Below are 27852 nucleotides of genomic sequence, written 5' to 3'. Positions count from 1 at the left end.
GATAGACAGAACGATAGACAGATATTTTCTTTGGCTGTCAAGCCCACATATTAAAGACACATGCAAACATTATTTTGGTTTGAAAAGCAGAGTTTATTCCGAACCGTTTATTAAAGCATACATGAGGCTGGCCCCTTCACAAGTGAAGTATATCTGAGGAAGGACACTCTACAGAGCTGCTAGACGCTTCCCTTCACAGCTGATCTGGGGACGCGACGGGTTCCTTCTAACAACACTACGATTCATGAATGGGACAGGGGGCGCTGTTCTGAGATCAGTGCAGAAGGGCAGCCTGTGTATCTGCAGCACAATCTAATGTGGTGAGAGGAAGGCATCACAAATCATGACAAACAACACAGCAAGAGGTGGGTTCACATTCATAAGTGGTGTAAACACGGCATTGATAAACGACACACCTGTCTGTGATAGAAGCACGAGGAGGATAACTTACACAAGTCTGTGTTTTTGTGGTCGTGAGTCAAAAAAAAAATCTGTATTTTACAATCAATTGTGACATTCATATCTATTGCTCCAATTTCATAACTTTCATCACTTTGTTTATCTCATCACTCGAGCACTTTCTAGAACCTTTCTTTTTGTTCAGCTTAACAAAACTTGCTAACTTTTTGCAATACATTCTATTCGAGAAAATCTCACAAAACCTGCCAAGAACAAGGTTGTGTCACATTTCACCGCAAAAACCAAAACAAAACAAAACAGTAAAACTGGAGAATTGCATTCAACTAAGAATATTTTGAAAGAAAATCAAGCACATTTAAGGATCACATTTAAGCATTGTGACATTAACAACAAATCAGCACATTTAAACTTCTAAAATCCCAATAAAGTATTGCTGTAACAAGCAAAATTAATGCACAATGTCAAATAAATGATATTTCAATGATGCATTTGGGTTTTTAATGTATAGCTATAGATAGAGGGGTATATATGTATATATATATATATATATATATATATATATATATATATATATATATATATATATATATATATATCCATACCTCTCTCTCCATAGCGTTTTATATATATATATGTATATGTGTGTGTGTGTGTGTGTGTATTGTAAATTGAAATTGGAAAAATGTGCTTTAATGGGGCGATGCAAAGAAGGAAAAAAATTAATGGTCCTATTTTCTTTATGTAAAATGCATAATTGCATATGATTTGAGGTGAAATATGACTCATTTATGAGATTCGCCCATTCGTATGGCTGGTTCCCAAAGCTAGTGTCGACTGTGCATTCAGAGATCACTCGCCTCTGATGAACACAAGTAAAATCATTCAAATAAACCCAAAATCAAACACACGCATCCTTAATCAGTGAAAAAACATTCACATACAAGTACACTAAGACATTTGCTGTCCGTTAGGATATGCAATTCATCAACATGAAGAGATAAAATTGAAAAAAAAAAAGAAAAGACGATTTGCCTGTTTTAGCCACATCTTGGTATTCTAGTGGCTAGAAAATCATATAAAATTAAAAACATGTCACATTTTAAACTGATGGAAATTTCCAGTTACATACGTTTGGCCTTTTCCAGCATCTCATCCGATTTTTGACAGACAGAGCTGGAGTTTGACTTACAATCCGATAAAATGACTGAGCGTTCGAATTATGAATATAGATTCGTTAATAAATAAGAGCTCTAGCTCAAATCAGCTTTAAATCGTACAGCAGAATCCTTCATTGTAGCGTTCAACGCGATTTCCAGTCGCTCCAGGACAGACATCCAGCTACAGTGTAAACAAAATCCTTGTGCGCTAATTTTGCGAAACAAAAAGACCTTAAATAATTTCATCATTATATACATCAAACTCAGAAGGTAAAAGTGAGGTCGTACCAGTCAGTGCTCTTGAATTTCACCTCATCTTCTACACTCATATTTTTCTTAAGTGTATTCGCAGGAGTTTTTCGCACCATTTTCAACTTAGCGAGTTCGTTTTGTGGAAGCTGTTACTATATATGAACTTTGTTTTCTAAATGACAAACATATGCTTTGTTAACTTGATTGTTGTGTGCTAAACTACGCGATTCTGTCGCCATGCTATGATTTCAGCAGTGATGTCGCTCGAGTGTGTGGTCTAGGTGGCGATAGCGTGCTACATTGCGTTTGATCTCGCTAAAGGCGAAGCAGAGAGACAAAGCCCAGATTTTGCAAGCGATGTGAAACTAAAAGACATGTTTTTGCTTTGAAGAGCTTGTTCTTAGGAAAACGTTTTGATGAGATTTTCGGTTCAAGTAGGTAGCAAACAGCCTCTCCGTTTAGCTCCTTGTCCACGTCCAGATGTCTTTTTTTTAGCTGATCAGAGAGCTGCGTCTGGTCAGGTCCACATTACTAGCGCTCAGTCCTCTGGATTCTGACAGACCGCTGTTAGATTCCTGAAGACACACAAAGACACATGAACATTTTTATCATCAGGATATAATACTGTGGAAATGCACATCGTTTTTAAAGACCATGCTAAGGCTCGTGTTCAAATTCACTTCAAATTCAATTCGAAATTAGCATAAATCTTAATCTTACTGTGATTTGTACAGGTTATTCTAAATCTCGTTATTTTAAAGTAAATATATTTTATCAAAAATACAGTAAAAACGGTAAAATTGTGAAATATTTTTACTATTTAAAAAACAGTTTACAGTGTTAATATATATTAAAATGTAATTTATTCCTGTGATCAAAGCTGAATTTTCAGCATCATTACTGCAGTCTTCAGTGTCACATGATCTTCAGAAATCATTTCAATATGATTTGCTGCTCAAGAAACATTATATTATTATACACACCTGTGTGGTTTCTTCTGCGCTCTTGTTGAGGAAATTTAAGGAGCTCGCCCTCTTCATCCTTTTGAACCAAACAACATCAGCAGTTACAGCATCATGTCTAATTGTTTTGGAGAAGATTGAGGGTGACGTGTTGGAGTCTCACCCGGGGTTGCGTGGCTCCTGAGGGCCGCTGCCCTGCAGCTTCTTCACCAGCATCTCACTGCTGCGCCGCAGCGCTTCCCGAATCTTCCCGAATGAGCCGCTCCTGCGCAGGGCACCGTTACCATCCTGTGCCCACAATATATGATCAACCTCAAGATTTATACACACACTACCAGTCAAAACTTAAATAAATTATAAATAAATAGATAAATGTAAATAAATTATATTTTTGAAAATTCTCTTATGCTCACAAAGGCTGCATTTATTTGATCAAAAATACTGTAAAAACAGAAAAAAATTTAAATATTCTAACAATTTAAAATAACTGTTTTCTGTGTGAATATCTGTTAAAATGTAATTTATTTCTGTGATGCAACGCTGAATTTTCAGCATCATTTCTCCAGTCTTCAGTGTCACATGATCTTCAGAAATCATTCTAATATGCGTATTTGCTGCTCAAGAAACATTTCTGATTATTATCAAGTTTGAAAACTGATAATGTGCTGCTTCATATTTCCGTGATACACTACCATTAAAAAAAAAAAAAAAAAATTAAAAAATAATACTTTTATTTAGCAAGGATGCATTAAATTAATCATAAAGTGACAGAAAATACATTTAGAATCTTGCAAATGATTTTTAATTTGAATAAATGCTCTTCTTTTAAACTTTCTATTCATCAAAGAATCCTTCATAATATATCACAGTTTCCACAAAAATATGAAGCAGCACAACTGGCCTTTATTTTAAATTGTAATAATATTTCACAATTATACTATTTTTACTGTATTTTTGATCAAATGAATGCAGCCTTGATGAGTAGAAAAGACTTTATTTTAATTATTCTAAACTTTTCTATAAACATAAACTACATATAAATAAAAACGAAGGCTCTGTGGGCTACACTGACCCCGCTCCACTCGGCTTCGTCTCCTTCACAGTCTCCTCGGGGGCCTCCGGGGCCGTTTACGCCATCCCGACTCTGACGTCTGTCTCCTCCAGCACAAGCTCCGTCCTTCAGCAGCTCCACCACCTTACTCTGATTAATCGCATCGAAGCCCTGACACACAGAACGAGTTGACTTCAGCAGCTTTCACAATGATGTGTTGTTATTTCTAGAGTTGTCAGTCAATTCAAATTAAAAATTTAAATGAATTTCAGTAAGGTAAAGTGTAATTTAGATGAGTAAGTTAAGAGAAAACAGAGAGAGTCAGTGAGGTGATCTTTAACATCGTTCTATTCCTGTATGAGTCATCTGCACAGGAAGTAGACCTCGAGTTTATAGGTCGAGCATCAGGTGGGAAATCAGCATGCATGCTGTACCTGTTTGCGGTTTTTCGTCGCACACTCCTCCAGCGTCTCGGCGGCCTCCATCTTGCCTTGCCGGCGGTACAGTGCACCCAGACTCTTCAGCGTGGTGTTAACAGTGGGGCTACAGGAGAGAAACGTCAAGAGAGTCACTCCAAAACATGGATTCCTCCAACCTCTGATACCCAGAATCCTCGGAGGCACACCTGCACACTCACCTGTCCACTTTACAGGCTTTGTACCAGCTGCCGTACTGACCCGAGTCCTTCCTCTTACCCTGGAAATGACCATCAGACAAACTGAATTCACACTGAGATGAAGACATCTTAAACACACAGATTAAATATAAGGAAATGAGTGCATTAGAAATATGAAAACTGGTAAAAATATATATATATATATATATATATATATATATATATATATATATATATATATATATATATATATATATATATATAAATAAATAAATAAGTAAATAAATAAATAGAAGACCACACTAAATTTTTGTTCAAAGGAAAATAAATTTGATAGATTTATTTTGTTTAGGGGTTGTTTAGTGTTAAATAAAATCAATGTCTTATTGCTTAAATATCATTAATATAGACATGTTTATTAACAAGGTTAGGTAGATATAGACAAAAATTATATTTAATATACATAAAATATACACATTTTTGTTTAAGGTTTTTTAATGTGTTCAGCATGGCTGCATTTATTTGGTCAAAAATACTGTAAAAATCAGTAATATATGAATATGAATATGAATATTGTGAAAAATTATTACAATTTAAAATAAATGTGTTCCATTTGAATTTATTTTAAAATGTAATTTATTTCTGTGATCAAAGCTGAATTTTCAGCATCATTACTCCAGTCTTCAGTGTCACATGATCCTTCAGAAATCATTCTAATATACATAATATTTGCATAACATTTCCTATTATCAATGTTGAAAACAGTTGTGCTGCTTCATGTTTCAGTGGAAATCGTGATTCATTTTTGATCAGAAAACTAAAAAAGAACAAAATTTATTTGAAATAGAAATCTTTTCTAACATTATAAATATCTTTACTGGCACTTTTGATCAATTTAATGCATCCTTTCTAAATAATAAATAAATAAATAAATAAAAATCTCACTGACCCAAACTTTTGAAAGGTACTGTAAATATACAAATATTTTAACATTTAAATAAATACATTTATACAAATAAATAAAGCCTATAATACCTTGCTCTCTTCTCTTTCCTCTGCATGCATCCAGATTGGTTTGTTATCATCTGTGAGGGAAAAAAATTTTCTTATTAAAAACAAACGTAGCCTTTTTTTGTGATTATTTTAATATTACTATTGTTTTTTTCTTCTTATCTAGCAGCTTTCCCTGCATGGCATCAGACACCGAGTGGCTAGTCTTTCTTTTTACTCTCATGAGCTTGTTATGCTTCCAGGAAGAGCAGGTGGATGTTTGATCATAAACCTGAAAGCGTCTGATTGGCTAAAAGCCTGTGATGTCATAACAGATTAAACAAAACCTCTGAAAGATCAAACATCTCACTCTAACGCCACCCTGACAAAAACTCATCATGAAGATGCAAACAAAAACGTGTCCTTTCTTAACAAAACACATGATTAATATAAAAAGGTTTACGAAACTCACATAAAAAAAAATATGAATATATGATTTCCATGCATGTGGTATTATGAGTAATGCTAAATGCATACTGTTGACAGAGCCGAACTCTTTCTCATGCGCACGGGTCAGGATCTCCTTGTAAAGCGTCTCTGCGTCTTTGAATTTGCCCTGTTTCAGGTAACACGTCGCCTGCGGAGGAAACAAAATATGAATATTTGAATATTTACTTTACCTATATTCTGTTTATTTGCTCTTAAAAAAAATCCTGTTTGCACGGTGATAGTTTTGATTATAGCATGCAGAAATCACACTGCAGTGTCAGGATGACTGCATTCACAAGCTCAGAAGATCACATGACTGCGATCGGATACAACACTCAGTGACGCAACCTTTGATGCGATGTGAGTGGGTCTAAAACAATGCTATAATCAACAGTTTATGACTGGCAGCTCCACATCTAATACTTATTACATATGCAGAGATGTCAGCCAATCACAGCAGTGGGTGTTTACAAGTGTTCCAAGAGACACGCCCCTTTAGGCTATGAGTGTTTAAAAGACAAGTGGTCAAATAAAATAAATATAAAAAAACTTCAGATTACAAAAATACACAAGCAAGAGGAACAAATTGTTGTATAAAAGAAAAACAGGATTAGATACATTTTATTTACTGCTTGTTTATTAAACTGTTTTGTCATATTGCTTAAATATTTCATAAATATATACATTTTTATATGAATAATATTTAATTTAAATTCAGAAATAAACATTTATATAAATACAGAAATAAAATCAGGGTAGAAAATGGCTTCTATTTCTAATTTATTACTGTTTTTATGTAAAAATCCTACTAACATTATAAGTGCACCTCAGGAAACATCATAAAACAATAATAATAATAATAAGTCATTCATGACTCCTTTAACCTCTCTGTTGTGTTTCGGTCATTTTGACCTGGAGAGGGTTTTCTTTTTCTTGAGAATGCTGGTTAATGTTAACAAATTGGACTAAAACCTACTGACTTTTCTCACAAAGGGTTTAAAACTACCCAAACAATAATTGTGTACTTTTTTAGGATTTACCTTGTTAGCACCTGTGGTAAGAATGACCACAAAAAATGCTTGTAAATGATCACATTCGATCATTTTTATCTCTTAATTAGCACAGGGTTTGTATTTCTGGGTTCATGCACCTCAGTTCTTGAGTGAATACTGCCAAAAATGGTCCACAATTGCTGCATGTTTTCAGGTGCAGCTCAGATCAATGAGGCCTACGACCAATCAGATCCAAAAAGAAACACACAACCTGTGCTAAATGAAAGAAAACTGGACTGAACCCAAGTTTTGTGTCAGTTCTAGCTGAGGTGGTCTGTCCTCACCAGGTTGTTTTTGGTCTTGGCCACGTTGGGGTCATCGGCGCCCAGTTTGTTCTCGTAGATCTCGAGTGCCCTGCGGTAATAATACTCCACTTCCTCATACTTGCCCTGATTCTGACACAGCAGAGCCAGATTATTGAGCTGCTTCGCCACGTCAGGGTGGAACTTACCCAGAACCTGCAAACACAAACACACACACACACACACACACACACACACACACAAACACACACACACACATATATATATTCATATAACAACACTGGCTGCACTACAGCATCATCATTATTTCAACAGACACCATGGGTTCTCCACCTTCTCGCGGATCTCCAGCGCTCTCTTGCAGAGCGGCTCGGCCTCCTTGTGTTTCCCGCGTTTGCCGTACAGCACGGCCATAGTGCTGAGGGTCGCGGCCACGGCGGGGTGATCTTTCCCCAGAGTCTTCTCTCTGATGGCCAGAGCGTCGTTCAGCAGGTGAGCCGCCTCTTTATACTTATTCTGATCCCTGGAACAACACGCAGGAATCACATTATTTCTAGTGCTGCAGCACGAGATCACTGAGACAGGGATGTTTAGGTGCTCCTCTTATGCCGTGTTTTAACTGTGTTTTATGCAAACTACAACAAGTGAACATGTCAGCTGCACAGAAGGTGGGTTTGTTGTTTTTAAACTGATTTCCATTTAGATGAAGATTTTTCCGGCTATGCTGTTTTCAGTTTCAGCATGACACATCTTCACATGATTTGTAGCTCAACTGCCAACCAATAAATCACAATAAACTTTGCATTTTAAATAATGCAAACAGTCTCAGCTTTCAAATTGTCAATTTTTCCAACAAAAGTCATAAATTAGAAATAAAAAGTCATTTTCTATCATGAGATTTCTGTATTTTTATAAATGTATATACATTCAATTTCAGTATATCATTAAAAATAATGTATTTAAATTATATATATATTTCAAAATCATGTTAAAATATGAGTATCAAATATGAGCCATCATTTAATTGTTCATATTTTAACAACATATTTATATTTGATAAAAAAGTTAAATAAAATATTTTTTAAAAATCATTACGTTTCCTAATGTTAGTAGGATTGTAGTCGGACTACATAAAATACTGTCAGAATTAAGAAATAAAAGGCCATTTTCTATCATGATTTTATATTTTTCTTATATTTGTATAAATCTATATATACTCCACTTTTTAACTTAAATATATCATTAAAAAAAGTTGATATAAACATAGCCTTACCTTCAATTAAAACTAAAAAATTACAAAATCATGTTAAAAAAAAGAATATCAAATATGATCCATTGTTTAATTGTTTATATTTCAACAACAAATTAAAACGTCATTAAATTTTTTTTATATATATATATATATATATATATATATATATAATATATATTGTTTACTCAATATGTGTGTGTGCAGTGTATATTTATTATGTATATATAAATAATTAGTGCTGTCAAATGATTAATAGCATCCAAAATAAAATTTTTACATAACACAATATTTTACTGTTCACATTAAATATATAAATAAAAAAAAAAAAACATACTGTATATATTTTAAAAATATTTACATTTAATGTAAATATTTATATTCATATATATATATATATATATATATATATATATATATATATATATATATATATATATATATATATATATATATATATATATATATAGTTTCCTGAGGTGAATATATATGTATAATTTCTAGATTTATATAAATATATTAAGTAACTTTATGAAGTTTAAAATGTTAATATTAAAATCTTGCCTCAAGTGCAATTAAAATTTTCTAAATACATCGTTTTTTATTAAATAAATGATTAAATACATTTGATTACATAATTGATTATTAAACTTCACGTTTGGTCTTTGGCTAAAATAAATTTTGGTTTCAATGAAAGGCTCATTTCTGCGCATCACTAATATTCAGAGAAGCAGACTGCGGTGACCTCTGACCTGTAGACCAGGGCGAGGATGTTGAGCATGGTGGCCACGTCTGGGTGGTCGTGTCCGGAGGTTTTCTCCAGGTCCTCCAGAGCCTGTTTGCAGAGCGGCACGGCCACCTCGTAGCGGCCCTGAGACGCGTACTGGATCACCAGGTTATGAAGCGTTCTCAGACGGGCCGGGATCTCGTAGCCCCCCTGCTGCGCCGCCGCTTCACCGCTGGGCTGAGCTGGGTCACGGGTCACAAATCAGAGCTTAACCCTAGAGAGCCCACTCCATCATATCTGATACATGTGTTTATAAAGCCTCTCAACTACACTGAACACCTGTTACAATCTACTCCATGCCTGAATTACAGTTTACAATTTTTTAGCAAGTAAAAGGCTTTAATTGTCCAAACATCCACCTTCAGCTCATGATTCACGTGTCTTTATGCTGCCAAAACCAAAGAATAACTATTTTTCTATTAATATTTCAACATTTACTGGAATGAAGCATCTTTTCCAGACTATCCAGACATCATTTTGAGTTATTACATTCAGTAACAAGACTTGCAAAGACAAAATGTAATTTTATGCATTAAAATCAGAGTTGTTTTTGTAATAAATGAAGACTTAATTTATTATAATTTATTTAAATCATATAATATAAATGTGCGTGTGTATATTAATATAAAACTGTGCATTTGTGCATGCATACATAATAAACATTAATACATAAAACATGTTATTAACATGTTTTGCTTATTAAAATAATCATGTTTTAATGTTCCTAAAGTTACTAAACTGATTTATTTTTAAATTATAAAAAATACATGTTTGTTTTAAAATAATGTTAAAATTATTAAAAATTTAAATATCAAATCAGGCTTTTGAGGAACGTTTGTGTTCATCTCTCAATCATCATTGCTTCAGGTGTTTTGAAACTACAGAGCTTTGATAATAAAATAAGCATTTAAATATCACTGAAATTAAACACAGAACTGTGAGATCTAGAGTGACGACTGATATTAATTTATGTAAGTATCTGCTATACTGTTATATAGGCCTCACTGATTTACATTACAAGGATCTGAATTTCTTATTTTTTATCCATATAAATATCAGCATCTGCACCAAATTGCATATTTTGCTGTTTTTTCCTATATATTTTCCCTATATTATACTATAAAAGCCTGATGAATCAAATATGATACTCAACAAAAATTTTAAGATTTTGTCTAAATGTTCAATAAACTGTTTCATTTCAAACTGTTCACCTATTAAGGGCATGGCACTCTCTCACCTGGTCCCTGGTCGTCGTCGTTTGGAAACAGATCGTCCAGATTGTCCTTCTCCTTCTCTCCAGGCTTCTCCTCGGAGGGCGAGGCGTCCTCGTCCAGCTTCCGGATCTGGTTCATGAACTCCAGGTGTTTCTTCTCCTCCTCCAGCTCGGCCACGCACTGCTCGCTCTTCTGCAGCTTGTGTTGAGTGCTGGCCAGCTCGTCCCGCAGCCACTGGTTCTCCTGACAGAGCCGACGCACCTGAGCACGCAGCTTCTGCTTCTCAGACTCCACCGCGCTCAGGTGACCGGACAGAGCGATGATCACCTGAGAGCAGACGCCACATGAGTCCACCTGAGACTGAGCTGACTGAGATGGGCTTGCAAGAAATTAATACTTCATTCAGCGAGGATGCATTAAATTGATCAAAAGTGACAGTAAAGACATGAATAATGTTACAATTTATTATTTTTTTTTTCGGTAAACTGTTCTTTAGAACCTTCTATTCATCAAAGAATCCTGAAAAATAAAACGTATCACCGTTTCCCCCAAAATATTCAGTGTTTTCTACACTGATAACTATCAGAAATGATTCATGAGCAGCAAATCAGCATATTAGAATGATTTCTGAAGGATCTGAAAAAAAATGCAAATTTGATCAAAGGAATAAATTACATTTAAATAAATATTCACATAGAAAACAGTCACTTTAAATTGTAAAAATATTTCCCTATATTACTGTTTTTACTGTATTTTTGATCAAATAAATGCAGCTTTGAGACTTATTTCAATATTTAAAAATCTTACTGACTAAACCTTTGAACATTGGTGTATGCCAGAATTTTAAATATTGTAACTTTGTAATTTCTAGCTATTATTGCAATTGTTCTTTATTTAAAAAAAACATAAGTTACATTTATAAAACATGACATACGCAACTGATTTAAATTGGTAAGAATGGGTTGAAAATTGCATGGATATTATCATTTTAAATAATTGTATAACTAGAATAGAAATGTAACTTCTTATTAATTGCAAATAACTTACTGCAAATTTTCTTTGTTTAAAAAACCCCCAAACATTTAATGTAAAAAAGCTGCATTAATATGTTTGGAAAATGTATAACAAATATAAAAAAAAACAACAAAAAAAAAAAAAAAAAACATAAAATATTTATATTAAAGTACACATTTAAAACAAAAATACCAAATACATTATAACTGTAAATAAAATGACCATTATAAAATAAATAAATTAAAAAAATTATACATTTAATTTCCTGAAATAATTTATGTTTATTAATTATTTTATTTAAAAAAAATAATTTTTGTGGCAGGCCAGTGAAAATGTTGGCAGGACAAGCAGAAAATCTACTGGCCCAATCAGGCAAGCTTACAAATAAATGATTTGAGTCCTAAATGAGACTCATTTCCAGCCCCTTTTCTAGAGCCCTTTCATTCCTTTCTGGAAGTTTCCATTTTCTGCAGTAAAAGCTCTGCTATGGTGTTTGCCACAGCAATGCAAAAATCAAGTCTGATCACTTGTACTAGTATTAGCATAATTAGCATAATTAACATTCGTCAAATGAATGCAATCTAGACAACCAGTGTTGGATATTCTGAGTTCAAACTGAGTCACAGACTTCGGTGTGATTTAGATACCTGCGCCTCTCCCAGCCCCAGCTCGATGTCCTCCAGGCTCTTGCGGAGCAGGCTGGATTTCTCCTGCGCGACGGGCGGCTGAGAGCAGTCCAGGATGGAGTTGAGGAGCTGAGTGTGTTCCCCTCGCAGCGTCTCCAAACCCTGCATCACCGCTTTAGTGTTCAGCACGATCTCGTCCTGCGTCGGCCGCTCCAGCGTCTCTTCTCGTGGGTACACCATGGCGGACATCACCCGCCGGACTCGCTGAGAACGGATCGAATGTCACGATTACAAACTGATGCATCACAAATCTGACCTCACCTGCAGCTTTTAGATGAAAAAATCAGCTGAATCATCATCTTACATGGCCCCAGGTAACTAAAACTATATAAAAAACAGTGTGTAGAATAAGATATAAAATGCAATAAAAGCTGCCAAGATAGTCATCAAAGCAACATCTCATTTTCATTTAAGTTCAATCTTGGTGTAGAACTAGAACTGAAATAAAAAAAATACAAAACTATAGAGACCAATTAAAAAAATATAAACTAGTAAAAATGACAAAAACATTTTTTTTTTAAATTAAAACCATAAAACATTTGTTACTTGACATAAAATAAACAGAAAAAAACTTAAAACGAATAAAATATTAAAAAAAAATTTTTTTTTTTATTTGTATTAATTTACAGACAAATTTCTAATTTTCATTTATTTTAAATTGAATGTATTAAAACTATACAGACATATACAAAAACTAACAAAAATGGTAAAAAAATAAATAACTGAAATCAAAAATGAATAAAAACAATAGATATATTTTCAAAATATAAAATATTACATATAAAAATTGTAAAATTAGAACATTTAATATAAAATAAAATACTTAAAATATAAAAAACAACTAGTAAAAATAACATACAAACAAAAAAAATAGCAAAAACTGAAATAATTTATAAACCATAGACATTAAAACAATAACTAATAAAATGACAAAACATAACTAAAACTGAAATAATAAATTAATAAAATCAATAATAAAAGAACAACAACAACAACAACAAAATACTAAAACATTAACTAAAATTAAAAAGCAAACTGAAATAAAAATAAATCAAAATGTTTTGGAAAAAGAAAAACAGAATATAATCTCAGTGAAACTAACATAACACTAAAATAGTGCAAAATGACTGGTGACTTCAGTCCTAATGACTTCATTAGTTCATCATGATCCATTACTGCACCTCACACCCAAAAAACAGCCAATCTGGCAACACTGACTACAAGTGCTGACAAAGAGTCCAGCGCCCAAAAACATCTGAAGTGATGAAAAACAGCAGACCTGCCAGCCGTGTGATTCAGCTCCAGTCAACAGGAACCTGAGCACATCAGGGCTCACTAATGCAGTTAATAATGAACCATCATAGAAACAGCAGTAAGAGGAGTAATACTGCAGTATTAGGAGGTGAAGTATGATATTATGACATTTCAGACACGACCTCCATCACCTGGGCCGATTTGACCTGCATTTCCACCTGCGTCCAGCAGAGGCGCCCCTCCTCACTCCTCACGCCTATAGACTGCAATGCAGCAGCAGCGGAGAGAGAGTCCCGCATCAAACCCCGAGATGTTCCGTTTATAAACACACCTGCTCAGACCACAAACCTCGTCCTGATACTCACAACCCTTCGTCTGATTAGTCCAGAGTTCACCATGACTGACAGCTGCCTGGAAAAATCAGGTGAAACCTGGGAAAATGCATCAAGGTGACCCGCAGCACAACACATGAACTCTTCCAGACAACCAGCATCCTCACATCTGAGCGACAACAGGCCCTGCTCTGAAAACACGCAACTCAAAACATCAGCAAACGCTTATTTTTTTCATGCAAACTGCCTCACATCACCCATTTTGTATTCTCATATCACACTACTTGAGAATGAATCATGCATATTTGATTCATAACCCCAGAAATATTCATTGCACCATCACTGACTGGATGATGAAGACGAAAATCAACAAATGCATCATAAATCAGCCATACATAATCTGGTTTGCTCTTTCAGACGTATTCTAAACAAATTATAATGCCTTGACTATCTGAATAAACCCAAACACATACTTTTGCGCTAAAAATGAGTTTTGTTTTTAGCAGATCAGGCTAAACTTTCTCCATTCAATCAGCCATCAGTTTAGCATCCTATTGTATGATCGATGCACATCAAACACTTTAGCGCAGATCATTTTTGCATTGCGTTAAAGAATGGTACCTTTAATAATCCGCTTTTTTGTTGGTATTTCAGGCTCTTATTGTACCCAAGCGTGAAAACAGCGTGATGTTATGGATTCAGACGCGTCCGAAATCCAAGACTCGCTCCAATAAAACGATATCAGACTTGAATCAGATGAACCGGCGACGCATCGGCCGTAATGATGCGCGTCCGCCCGATGCGCTTTTGTCTTTGACGCGCTCAGCAAAACAAACGCCCGTGCGCGCGATGACCCGCTTTCGCTTCGTCCATCCTTCTCGTCCCTTTCAGCTGGACAGTTGGCGGATCTTTGTGCTGGAGTGAGAGAGGGTGACCACAGCAAACTGAAAATGGCTGATGTGTGTGTTTGTGCTCCCCTCCCAGAATCCACAGCCCTGCGCGCTGACATCACTACACCCGCCCTCCCTCAACCGGACGTGGACGCGCTGTGCGCGTGCGTGAGAGGGGGCCGCGTTTCTGAATAGCAATATTAGTTGAGTATTAGTATTGTTTGTCTTCAAAAATATATAAAGTTAAAATTGAACAAATATCTAAAATGATCATATACAGATCCCAGATTAATATACAGAGAAGTATATTTTGGGCTACATTTTTAGGCTATTTCGCTTCCATAATGTGTTTTCTTTCATAGTGGAAAAAGAAAAAGAGAGGAATAACCCATTTCCAAAATACACATTTAAATTTTTCATGTTATGAGACTTTATCTCTAATCGCGTATTTAGATTTCAATTATAATACATATTGCTTTATCAAAATGAGTTTCTATCTCCACTTCAGCACAACTTACTTACAACAAATTTTACAGTTTTTCTCCTAACTATATTCTGAAGGTTTTTACCGAGGGGTTTGTTTATATAACATTTACATGATTTTTTACAACATTTTATTCCAAAAATATAATGAAAATTTACTGTTCTGGTTTATGGAGAGATTAAAAACAGGTATCCAAAATCCCTTCTGTAAAAAACTAACTCTAGTATGTCAACAAAATGAAGGAAGGAAGAATTTTGAACCTGTATTGAAATATATGCAAACGAGTGCGTTGTTAATTAGAAAATGCCTGTTTTAGTTAATTGTGTTTTGGTGTATGGTGATTAATTTGTCTTCTTACAAACTATTGGAAAGAAAACATCCAAAATACACATTATTTTACACCTCACCTATTTGTGTCTGTATAGATTTCAATTACAATACATATTGCTTTGTCAAAATGAGTTTGTATCTCCATTTCAGCACAACTTACATACAACAAATTTGACAGTTTTACTCCTAACTATATTCTAAAGATTTTTACCAAGGGGTTTGTTTATATAATATTCACATTCACATGATTGTATACATTTTATTCCTAAAATATGGTGAAAATGTACTTTTTTCCCCTGATTTATGGAGAGATAAAAACAAATATCCAAAATCCCTTCTGTAAAAACCTTTAGTATGTCAACAAAATGAAACAAGAATTTTGAATCTGGTTTTATCCAGTATCTAGAAAATAATACAAATGAGTGCATTTTTAGTTAGCAAATGCTTTAATAACTTGTAAAATACTTGTAATACAAAACAATTGTTTTAGTGTATGGTGATTAATTTGTCTTCTGTCAAAGTAGTGGAAAGAAAACATCCAAAATACACATTCAGGTGTTTTATTTTATTACAATTCACCTATTTGCGTCTGTAGATTTCAATTACAATACAAATTGCTTAGTCAAAATGAGTTTGTATCTCCACTTCAGCACAACTTACGTACAACAAATTTTACAGTTTTACTCCTAACTATATTCTGAAGGGTTTTACAGAGGGGTTTGTTTATATCTAGAAAAGTATGAAAATGAGTGCATTTTTAATTAGAAAATAAAATAACTTAATAATTTGTAAAATACTTGTAAATCAAAAACAATTGTTTTAATATATGGTGTTTAATCAATTGGGAAATATGGAAATATATATTAATTTAACATTTTACCTTATTTAACTAGTGTTTGCCTTAATTATGGGAAGTTTTCACAAGTATAGATGTACAATTCTGTGCTAAACTGACCAAAGTTGTTAATCTATTAGAAAATATTTCATCATTAAGATATCTATAGCAGAGCCATGCAAGTGACAAATAATATTTACTTTTGTTTTACCAAAAATCTACAAACTACACAAGAGAATTTACAAATCAGGTGTTTATTAAATAAAAAAAGAATACAAGTAACACTTCCACTGTCCATACCACATCTATTGATTGACAACTCAATTATGAAAAAGCAGTACTACAAAAACATGTCAAATAAAAAAATAACACAATAAAGGAACATGAGTTCATATTACAAGCACTTTGGATATGTACAAGCGTTTTTGTCTAAAGGCAAAAAGGCAGAGCTGAAGACTGCTAAAAGATAATAAATGCATGTGCAAAAATACTTCTCTCATCCACAAGCTTGGCTTCTCGATCTTCCATGACTAAATATTAAGCAATGATTTACGTTTACACAGTAGGTTAACTCTGGGTTTGAATCCGAAGCTTGTGGAATTCAGGCATTTTATCTCTCCAACAGATTACATTGACAAAAAATATTTGAAGCGGACGAACGCCATTCTGATTGGCCATTGCGATAATTAGTCGACCAATCCAGAATACTGGAATCCACTTCATGTTGTTGAACTTTCACATGACAACTCAACACAGGTACATACAGAGGTACGAGGACAGGCAAAGACCAGACTCCACACGGCACACGCATTAAGAGACAGTCCATGTTCGAGTGACCGACTGGAAACTCTTTCTTTTAATATTGAAATGAATCATTCAGAAAATTTGGTACTTCCCATTCCCATTCCAGACTGCTCCATAAATACTGAAAATCATTTTCCATACATACAAAAACACAAACAAAACAAAATGTAACAGCTGACACTCTTTGGCAGTGACACTCTTTTTGTTGCCCCTCCTTTTTTCCATTCAATACATATCCATATAAAATTTTAACCTGGACTCCGAAATAGTTGCCATTTATTTATTCATTTTAACTCAAAACGCTTGTTTGAAGGTTTCTGCAAGTTTTTGTGTATTTGCCATCATGCAAGCCTAAAACACGGACAGCAAGTGTAACAACAGTACAGATATTTGAATTAGTTTAAAACAAAATTCAGCATGGGTTTTTCTCTTCATATGCTCAACATCTATAGCAGGGCTTTTCTAGAAGGTCTCTAAGCTTTGGTGGACATGCTGACCCTCGAAATCATTTATGATTTTCAGATCCAATGAGGAATGATCAAAGCCTCAACAATACTGCAGAACCCTCTAGACACAATCACTAACTGAAATATTAAAAGTATTTCAGACATTGCTTGCAGCTGTTATGACAGCCACAGTATGTGTCTTCCTACGAGCCTTAGAATTTAGATCACAAAGATATTAATAAAATGCAATTTAAACAACTACATAAAACATTGTAAGAACTTATCTGCTATCGTTAAAATATTTATGTGTGGATATTTGTTCAATAGTGCGGTACTGATAATCAACATCAACTAAAATAAAAAGAAAAAAAATCTAAAAATATGGGCATAAAAAGGAGAGATGCATTTAATGCACACACACAAAAAAAGACACTCACACTTCAAAACTATTGCTAAACATCTCTGTAAGAAGCAGGAACAAATAAAAATCTTATTGACCCATCGTGACTTTAATACTTTTTTTCTCAAAACTACTAACCAAACAAAAAAAAAAACTATCATTCCATAAAACAAAACTTAAATTAAAAAAAAAATATTTTGGGTGAGTCTCACATCGAGGTCATATATCACCTCAAAAATCAAAAGAAACAATAATTATATTAAAATTATTTAACTAAAAATGACTGTAATGCAAATATTTGTATTAGAAATCAGCAATAATGAACTAAATTGCAACAAATGCTACCATGATAGACTGCATGTAACTAAAACTAGATTTTTATTCTAGAATTTTTTTGAACATGCCAATCATGTCACAAAGCAAAGTCCTAAATGTTCCTAAATTTGGGTTCCTAAATTTCTTGAAGCAAAATATATTTTCATATTTCTTTCTTCTGATTTTGTGGTGAAATATGACATGTTTGTAATGAGTTTCGTGAGATTCACTCTTTCAGTCTGAAAGTGAATTAATAATGATATTAGGAGGTCAACAGATTAATTATGTAACAATCATTAATAATTCATCAGCATTTCAAGCTGCTATGGTTAGAAGTCGGCTGTGTGGAAAAACGCCGAATCTTGTGTATAGTTAACACCACGGTCCACAAACACACACTCGCACAAACCAACACACACTACACACTGGCTTCACTCTTACTGTGGCACAACAACATCTTATAGATAGATAGTTTTTTTTTGTTATTATTTTAAAACCACATTTTAGTGACGCTTTGTTAGTTGCATTACCTACTGTACCACTCACAAGATTATCTCACAAAAGTTCTAGACAAATAAAACCACGTTACTTTTGTGAAAGCTGCCATTAGCAGTAATGTAACAAGCTCCAGCTAGAAAATAAAGGGATGTTGTAGCTCGAGATTTACTGATCTCAGATCAGTTCTGACGTTTTGTTCACAGCTGCACTGCAAAAAATGATTCTTTCAGTATTTTTGCCCTATTCTGTATTTTTAAATCGCTAAACATTTTTAAAGCAAAATGACTTAAGATATTAAGTCTTGTTTTCTTGAAAATTATTTCATGCTTCAAACAAGGGAAAAAAAAAATCTGTGGGAAAACAGGTTTATAATTTTGATAATTTTTCGATCAGAAAACAAGACTTTATTAATTAAGACAAAAAGAGTAAGAAAATGATATTTTCGCAGTGTGTAAAGGTAGTGTTTGTGATTCATGTTTTAATTGGGCATTCTGTATGAGGAGCTGGTCCGTTTCTTGTGCTTTGGACGAAGATATGAAGAAATGAAGGCGAGTTTAAGTGCATAGCATTTGACAACCGATGAAGATGAAACCCTTGAAGTTCTCTCCAAACCAGTTTTCAGCTGTAAAGATGCACACAAGAAACAAACCAAAAAAAAAAAGCACTAAAACTACATCTTCCCCAGTTCTGCTGGCTTAATCGGTGGCATTTTCACCTCCAACCTCTTCCAGCCTTTACGTCAGGCCTTGTGCTGCTTGATATGACACAGTTCTCTTATAAATCGAGTTCGCCTTAAAATCATTGCCGTTGCCCAAGTTATAAAGGTGGCTGACTCTTTCTGTCCTGTAATGTTTACATTCTGATTGGCCAGAAATCTTTGGAGATGGTTTATGAACAGAAATAAAACCTGTAGATGAGCTGCATATTTAAGCTAAAAGGTCACTTAAAAAAAATAAAAAAAAGATAACTGACATAAAAGCGTGTGTAAAAAATATAAAACTAAAGTGAATTCGTTAATTCTAGTTAACAGAGATTAACCAATGCGAACTGCTAACCTTCCATACGTCTAGCAGAACGCAAGAGGCGAAACGATTCGTGCACAATTACAAAACTGAGCTAACGTTAAATGTTACTTTTGCCAGTGCATTATGGGTGATGTAGTTTAAGACATGCAACAACATTGCATTTTCAGATTTCGTTGCCTGGAAGGATAAAACAAACTATGCAAAAGATGATTTTTAGGAAATCTCATCAGTTGGCTAATGGGCACCTTGTAGCCCCGCCTCCGATGTAAAACTGGCGTTTAACTCCACCCTCCAAATAAAGGCAGGAACTTTGCTAATTTTTGGAATATTCATTGGTGCTTTTTTCATGTTTGATTCTCTGTTTACAAAAAAACTACCATGGTAACCACAGTTTCCGCCAAAATTCCATAGTTGCTAAGCAACAGAAAGATTCCGAAAGCTGATTATACTGAATTTTAAGTTTATCTCCAAATACAGTTACCATGGTAGAGTTTAGCCAGGCTTAAAACTGCATTTATCAATAGACGCCAATGATGAAAGAGATCAGTTACATCGAGGGATATATTCAGGGTTTTTGAGTGTGATTTAAGCGGTGCCATGCTGTTAAATAGTCATCAACAGGTGGTGTATCCGAATTTTGTGCTTGGCCCCCATATGTGGCTCTGGGGCCTTTAATAAATAAAAGTGACTAGCGCTGATAAAAGTCTAGCGAAGCCGCCGAATCGAACGTCTTCAACTCCACCTACCCACCCACCAGAGACGGTCACATGAGAATCCCATCTCAACTGTGATTGGCCAGCGTTCTGAGAGTGGCGGCGGCGGTGTGCAATGGGGTGTAGGTTGCAGGTTGAAGAGGCGGGGTTAAGAAAGTGGGCCTCCTAGGAGGGCGGTTTGCTGTAGCCGAACAATCCCACCGGGAGATACTTGACGTGAGTCGGCCACTGAGCAGCTAGCTGGAAGAACTTCACGTCGTTCCACTCGCATCCGTCGATGGAGACTGAGAAAGGAGGAAGAGGAATGTTGTTTTCTGCTTTAGCTGACAAGAAAGTGTTTTTCTGGGTGTAAAGAAGGTCTGGTACCTTTCAGGATGGTCTGCTGCTGTTTGGCAGAGCAGATGAGCCGGCTGATGCCCTCGATCACCTGACTCTTGGAGTCCATCTCCCGCTCTTTAGGTTTCTTACCCAGGAAAATAGTAGGAACTGCACAAAGAAAGCGAGAGAGACATTATTCATATTGTAATAATATATTTGTATATGAAGTGTTGGTATTGGTTATTTGATTTACACTACCGTTCAAAAGTTTGGTCAGTACTTTTATTAGTACGTAAATTACTACTTTTATTCAGCAAGGATGCATTAAATTGATCAAAAGTGACAGTAAAGACATTTATAATATTTCTAAAGATTTCTATTTTTTAAATAAATGCTGTTCTTTTTAGCTTTCTATTCATCAAAGAATCCTGAACAATAAAATTAATCACTGTTTCCACAAAAATATTTTGAAAAGATAACTGTTTTCAACACTGATAATAATCAGAAATGTGTTTTGAGCAGCAAATCATCATATTAGAATGATTTCTGAAGAATCACGTGACACTGAAGACTGGAGTAATGATGCTGAAAATACAGCTTTGATCACAGGAATAAATCACATTTTACAATATATTACAATAGAAAACAGCTATTTTAAATTGTAACAATATTTATTGTTTTTGTGTTTTTGATCAAATAAATGGTGAGCATTATATCAAAATACTGAATTTTTTGTTCATATAAACATTTTATTTTTACTTTTATATTTAAAATTAAAGTCACTTTTATTATTTTTTAAATGAAAACATAAAAATAAAAATTTAATTTAATTTAATTTGCCATTTACTATCTGTGCTGTATGATGAATAAAAAATATTGCCCTGTACAGTAAACAGTTTCTACTACACTGAATTAGTTTGTCCAAAGCAAACCTGGATCTTGTGGATGCTCTGAATGTCTATTGTATCATTCTGCATGATTCTTGGCTTCATGACGGTCTGCTCACCTTTCTTGTTCTTCTCTTTGGTGACCACGGTCATGGCCATAGTGTTGAGAGGCGCCTGCGGCTCGCTGGCTCCTCCTCCTGGCAGCCGGCTGACCTGCAGCGACCAGAAGGCGCTCTTCAGAGTGTTCTTATAGTTGGCGTCTCTCCTCCCCCACTCTCCACGCTCCACCGCCAGAGACGCCAGCCAGTAATCCACCTGCAGACCGATGGCGTCCCCGCCGTGAGGCATGCTGGGACTCCTGAGACAGACACATCACACACACACATCACATCTCAGCAGCCAGAAACTTGTACTGTACTTGTTCAATTGCTATTAAATTTGTGTGTAGAAATGTAGGAAAATGCATTTTTGAGCCATTTTATTCTTCCTAAAAGGTTGAACCACCAATGAAAGTACTCACATTTAATTAGTAATTTAAAATGTTAATTAATACTTTTATGATATATAAATAATAGGTTACTTACACTGTAAACTCAACATTAAAAATTCAATAATCATAACATCAATAAGAATTTGATCAATAGAAATCACAGAAATGGTTTCACTGTCTTTTGAAACATTTTATTCTGCTAAAAAGGTTGAACCACCAATAAAAGCTTAAGTACTAACAGTGCTAAAACAAAAACTGCAATAAATAGAAAGGAATACTGAATATAAATATTAAAAATAAACAATAACAATACAAAACACATAAAAGAGAAACTAGAAACCAAAATTAAAATGAAAACTGAAAATATAGAAATAAAAGCTAATTCAAGACATTAATAATACTATAACAGTACATTAATGTTATATATAATTGTATATTAAGAGATTGAACCACCAAAACCAACAAGACTCAAGTGGAAACATCCAGCTAAATGGTGACAGAACTGGTTTGATGTGGTTTCTACAGGTCCGAGCTGGTTTTAATGGTCGCTCCGCTGGACTTCCAGACTGAGCAGCTGAAACCAGCCCGAGCCCCTTTATTCTGCATGACCCGGTTTCTCCAGCAGGATTAGCAAGTCATCCAGGAAACCGAGTGACGGTATACATTTCCTCATCAATCCGGATCGATCACTCACCCCTGCACAGCCAAACCACCACCCATGGACGGAGACGAGGGGGGTGTGGCCGTCTCCTTCAGACTGCCGGGTGAGCCGTGAGAGGGCGGAGACGTGGAGGGGACGGCTAAACTCACAGCCACGCCCTCTTCAGAGTCGCCTGGGAAACAGAGACGGACACACGGTGAGCTTCTGTGCAAGAGTTATTAAAAGCCATCAGTGCTTCAGTCTCCATGGAAACACACACCTGCTGATGATTGGCCAGGCTCAATCAAACCCACTTTCACCACCTGTGACATAACGACAACACATCACAACAAATAAATAGAGAAACACACAGATAGAAAAAATTTAATGTTACCCCTCAAAAAAATTTTTTTTCATTTGATCAATTACAATACGTGATATATTATATAATGCTTTGAGTGACACTTATGCTGTTTGCAATAAATATATAAGGCAAAAACTCTTATATAAAAAGAAAAAAATGTTAAAAAGTAATATTTTATAAAATAATAATATAAAAAGATGAATAAAATAAAAAAGATGATTTTTTTTAGATGAAAAAAGGTATGTAATTAAAATAAATTCTAGGGGCACATAGCACCCCTCAGAAAAAGTAATTTAATTTATTATAATGCATGACATAATATAATATATGATTATCTGAGTGACATATGTGCTAGTGCAACAAATATTTAAGGTATTAACTATTTGAGGAGTAATTTCTTTGTCATGGACAAATATAAAAAAAAAATCAACCAATGCAAAATGCAATATTATGGCTAGTATTTATGGGTGAATGAAATGAAATGAAATAAAATAAAATAAAAAGCAAAAAATACATTTTGGGTTTATTAATTATTAAACAATTATTAGTCTCAATAGTATTAGAGTCAATTTTCAAAGTTAAGTTTCAAGATATTTATTGTGATATTAATTTAATTTAATTTATTAAAACGCATGCTATAATTTATGATGCTTTTAGCGACATTTAAGGTAAAAACATGAATAATTGTCATAGCACAAATATATACTTGTATTTTAATTAATCAATGCAAAACACAATATTATTGCTAGTAAGAAATGGGTTAATAAAAAAAAAAGATAAATAAAACAAAAAGATAAAAGGTAAAAAAAATTTAAATAAATTCCAGGGGCAAATACGATCTCTAAAAAAAGGTACATTTTTGATAGTTAATTAAATGTATTTATTAATTTATAAACACATACATAAGGCAAAACCCCTGAATGATTAGTTATACAAATACATTTTAAATAATGCAAAATGCAATATTATGGTTTGTAAGAAATAGATAATGGTGGGATTTCTACTCACCCCAATGAAGGGAATGAATTTCTGATAGGAATCTTCATCTCTCCTGTAAGAGGAAGTGATAAGTGAGTTGAAACAGGGCTGAGGCTGTCAGGTGTACAGTAGTGAATGATGTGCAGCTGTAAAGAGTGAGACGGAGCCGTACGTTCTGTGTTTGCAGGTCAGCATGGCCTCAGCGATGGGCAGCTGGTGTGTGAGAGCCGCTCCGCTGATGTACTGAGCCACGCGCGCCGCCACATCCACCGCATCTACAACAAACATGTGCTGCTGAGCTAAACAGGTTCGTAATGGAACATTATATTTAATATTATAATTATTTGTCTAACAAATAAAAGATCTAGGAAATATAAAAGCTATTTTATTTTGATATTTGACTGAAAGAAAATCTAACATTTTCAGAAGTTTTTTTTTTTTTAAGTACATTCATTACATTTCTGAAGAAAACCATTGCATAATATAATTTGAAGAAGGAAATTCCAACAAAATATGCTTTGTGTATGAGTGTGTGTGTGTGTGTGTGTGTGTGTGTGTGTGTACGTGTGTGTGTGTACGTGTTTGTGTATGTGTGTGTACTTTTGTGTGTGTGTTTATACTTGTGTGTGTACTTGTGTGCATGTGTGTGTGTGTTGTGTTCACTACTGTGTGTGTGTGTGTGCGTGTATGTGTTCGTGTTCACTACTGTGTGTGTGTGTTCACTACTGTTTGTGTGTGTGTGTGTGTGTGTGTGTGTGTGTGTGTGTGTGTTTATACTTCTGTGTGTACTTGTGTGCATGTGTGTTGTGTGTGTGTTTGTGTGTGTGTTGTGTTCACTACTGTGTGTGTGTGTGTGTGTGTGTGTGTGTGTGTGTTCACTACTGTGTGTGTGTGTGTGTGTGTGTGTGGGTTCACTACAGTGAGTGTGTGTGTATGTGTGTGTTTATACTTGTGTGTGTACTTGTGTGCATGTGTGTTGTGTGTGTGTGTTGTGTTCACTACTGTGTGTGTGTGTGTGTGTGTGTGTGTGTGTCTCTGTGTGTGTGTGTGTGTGTGTGTTCACACAATGTGTGTGTGTGTTCACTACTGTCTGTGTGTGTGTGTGTGTGTGTGTGTTCACGGTGTGTGTGTGTGTGTGTGTGTGTGTGTTGTGTGTCTGAGTGAGTGAGTGTGTGTGTGTGTGTGTTTATTCTTGTGTGTGTGTGTGTACTTGTGTGCATGTGTGTGTTGTGTGTCTGAGTGAGTGAGTGTGTGTGTGTGTGTGTGTTTTTTTAATCTTTTGTGTGTGTGTGTGTGTGTTATTGTGTGTGTGTGTGTGTACTTGTGTGCATGTGTGTTGTGTGTGTGTGTTGTGTGTCTGAGTGAGTGAGTGTGTGTGTGTGTGTGTGTGTGTGTTTATTCTTGTGTGTGTGTGTGTGTGTGTGTGTTTATTCTTGTATGTGTGTTGTGTGTACCTGTCTGCGGCGGCTCTGATCGGTTGAATGTGTCTCTCCAGGCTCCGTCCAGGAAGGCTGCGCTGTAACGGTTGTCAAGGGCACCCAGGTGCTTAGCAACAGGATGAGAACCTGAACCAGTTTAAAAAACAAACAGAAACACTGAAATTAACATCCAAAAATATCCGCATCAAAAAACCGAAAGAAATCATATACATCTATCCATCCATCCATCCGTATGTCACACAGTCATCATTCCTCTCAGCGACGCTGTCGTGAGTTGTGTTTCTCACCCAGAGGCACGACCAGGAAGCGGAGGTGATTGAGCCAATCAGATGTTTTGTTGGCCAGCTGAGTGACGAAGAACTGCAGCACTGATCCCAGATAACTCTGACCGCCGACCACCGCCACCTTCACCGGCCGCGGCATCGACGAGTTACAGTTACAGCTGCACACACACACACACACCCAGAGATGTGATCAGATTTCACTGGACTTTACGCTTCAAAGGTCAGCGCTTTCTTTACAAACACCTGTTTAACTCAGTCATCTCACTCTTGGTGAACAGGTGTTAACAGTCTCTGCGTTCACGTGACTCACAATTTCTGTATCCGAGTGAGCAGAGCCGAGAGAACGGCCTGAATCTCTGCGCCAGAACACGTGCAAACCACAGGATGCTTCTGAAGCTGAAGCTGCTCCGCAACATACTGCAAACACACACACACACACACACACACTGCATTACAGGCACAGTAATGATTTCTATTTCAAATAAATGCTGTTCTTTTTAACTTTACATTCATCAAAAAATCCTGAAAAATAAAATGCATAACTGTTTCAACAAACATGAAGCAGCACAACTGTTTTCAACATTAATCATAATCAGAAATGTTTCTTGAGCAGCAAATCATCATATTAGAATGATTTCTGAAGGATCATGTGACACTGAAGACTGGAGTAATGATGCTGAAAATACAGCTTTGACAACAATAAAAAACAACATTAAAACATATACACACATAAAAAACATATATTAAAAATTAAAAAAGTATATTTCACTATATTACTGTATTTACTTAGCATAAGAATTGTTTATTGCATTGGTTTTTTATCAACGCTGTGGCTATTTTAAAGAGTTAAGCCATGTAAGGTTGTGCATTCTGCTCAAATTCCCACGTTGCACTACATCTAAAAACAGCACTTAACCGTGGTAAAAATACACAACAGCCATTAGGACAGTCTGCTTCAGTCCCACACACACACACACACACACACATGGTCTCATGTACCTGTCCTTGCCAGTCTGTGCCATTGATCAAGATGAGACTTTCAGGAAGAGCAGCATCAGAAAACACAAACACAGCCTTCCTGAGGACCTGAACACACACACACACACACAAACACAAACAAACAAACACACACACAAACAAACACACACACACACACACACACACACACACAGGGATGAGTCAGGCGAACATTAATAATTCACATTGACTCTGCAGAACAAGACGAAACACTGCATTAACATTCCTTATTTAAAGCCACGGCAGAGAGAGTGAAGAAATGTGAGGGAATCCGAGGAGAACCGTGTTTTGAGAAAGAAGAGGAACCCCGTTTACACCAGCTATTAACAGCCATACATTAAAGGAATAGTTCATCCAGAAACGAAAATGTACTCACCCTCAGGCCATCCAAGATGTAGATGAGTTTGTTTCTTCATGGGAACAGATTTGTGTTACATCACTTGCTCACCAATGGATGCTCTGCAGTGAATGGGTGCCGTCAGAATGAGAGTCCAAACAGCTGATAAAAACATCACAATCATCCACAAGCAATCCACACCACTCCAGTCCACCAGTTTATGTCTTGAGAAGCGAAAAGCTGTGTTTTTGTAAGAAACAAATCTATCATCAAGGCTTTTTAACATTACACTGTTGCTTCTGGCTAAAATATGAGTCCATAATCCATAATAATGTTTCCTCCAGTGTGTCTCTCACATCAAAATCCACCCATATATTTATTTAGAGCTGTTATGGCTTAGCTGTGGAGATTTCTCTGCTGATTCAGACAAGACTACTTTTCCACTGGAGGAAGCATTATTAGGGATTATGGATTCATATTTTAGCCAGAAGCGTCAGCTTAAAACGTCTTGATGGATTTGTTTCTTACAAAAACGCAGCTTTTCACTTCACAAGTCATTAACTGATGGAC

At 35.2% G+C, this 27852-nt stretch overlaps 2 protein-coding genes across 4 annotated transcripts in view; both read right to left on the bottom strand.

Moving 5' to 3' along the window:
* Positions 1 to 76: 76 nt before the first annotated feature.
* On the bottom strand, positions 77 to 14790 carry LOC109084224 (kinesin light chain 2). Its single transcript, XM_042759422.1, has 14 exons — positions 14410 to 14790; positions 12164 to 12406; positions 10526 to 10829; positions 9254 to 9470; positions 7586 to 7775; positions 7274 to 7447; positions 5986 to 6085; positions 5494 to 5543; positions 4480 to 4538; positions 4277 to 4385; positions 3864 to 4013; positions 2955 to 3079; positions 2813 to 2870; positions 77 to 2404 (listed from the first exon to the last, which is right to left on the bottom strand). Exons 2-14 carry the CDS (start codon positions 12389 to 12391, stop codon positions 2321 to 2323), a joined length of 1848 nt encoding a protein of 615 aa, XP_042615356.1. The 5' UTR covers positions 12392 to 12406; positions 14410 to 14790; the 3' UTR covers positions 77 to 2320.
* Positions 14791 to 18198: 3408 nt separating this feature from the next.
* The window catches only part of LOC109067753 (phosphofurin acidic cluster sorting protein 1-like), a 43600-nt gene continuing 33946 nt past the window's right edge, over positions 18199 to 27852 (bottom strand). For all 3 annotated transcript variants that reach the window (XM_042759419.1, XM_042759420.1, XM_042759421.1), the window contains exons 14-24: positions 26928 to 27014; positions 26239 to 26345; positions 25932 to 26086; positions 25660 to 25770; positions 24378 to 24480; positions 24236 to 24278; positions 23144 to 23186; positions 22918 to 23056; positions 21853 to 22091; positions 20895 to 21014; positions 18199 to 20812 (exon numbers count right to left, since the gene is read on the bottom strand). In XM_042759419.1, the coding sequence (XP_042615353.1) occupies positions 20694 to 20812; positions 20895 to 21014; positions 21853 to 22091; positions 22918 to 23056; positions 23144 to 23186; positions 24236 to 24278; positions 24378 to 24480; positions 25660 to 25770; positions 25932 to 26086; positions 26239 to 26345; positions 26928 to 27014 (1266 nt within the window). In that variant the 3' untranslated portion in view covers positions 18199 to 20693. The remainder of the gene's footprint in view (positions 20813 to 20894; positions 21015 to 21852; positions 22092 to 22917; positions 23057 to 23143; positions 23187 to 24235; positions 24279 to 24377; positions 24481 to 25659; positions 25771 to 25931; positions 26087 to 26238; positions 26346 to 26927; positions 27015 to 27852) is intronic.

This window comes from Cyprinus carpio, chromosome A7, assembly GCF_018340385.1.
Source record: "Cyprinus carpio isolate SPL01 chromosome A7, ASM1834038v1, whole genome shotgun sequence".
Lineage (NCBI taxonomy): Eukaryota > Metazoa > Chordata > Actinopteri > Cypriniformes > Cyprinidae > Cyprinus > Cyprinus carpio.
The sequence above is the reverse complement of the archived record's forward strand: the minus strand, read 5'-3'. Positions and strand labels throughout refer to the sequence as shown.

Bases quoted from the DNA above. Each gene is read 5' to 3' on its own strand.
- LOC109084224 (XM_042759422.1), bottom strand. From the start codon at position 12,391: ATGTCCGCCATGGTGTACCCACGAGAAGAGACGCTGGAGCGGCCGACG. The intron at 7,776-9,253 runs GTCAGAGGTCAC...GTGTTGTTCCAG, and splicing joins ATCCTCGCCCTGGTCTACAG to GGATCAGAATAAGTATAAAG. The intron at 3,080-3,863 runs GTCAGTGTAGCC...TTGTGGGCACAG, and splicing joins ACGAAGCCGAGTGGAGCGGG to GATGGTAACGGTGCCCTGCG.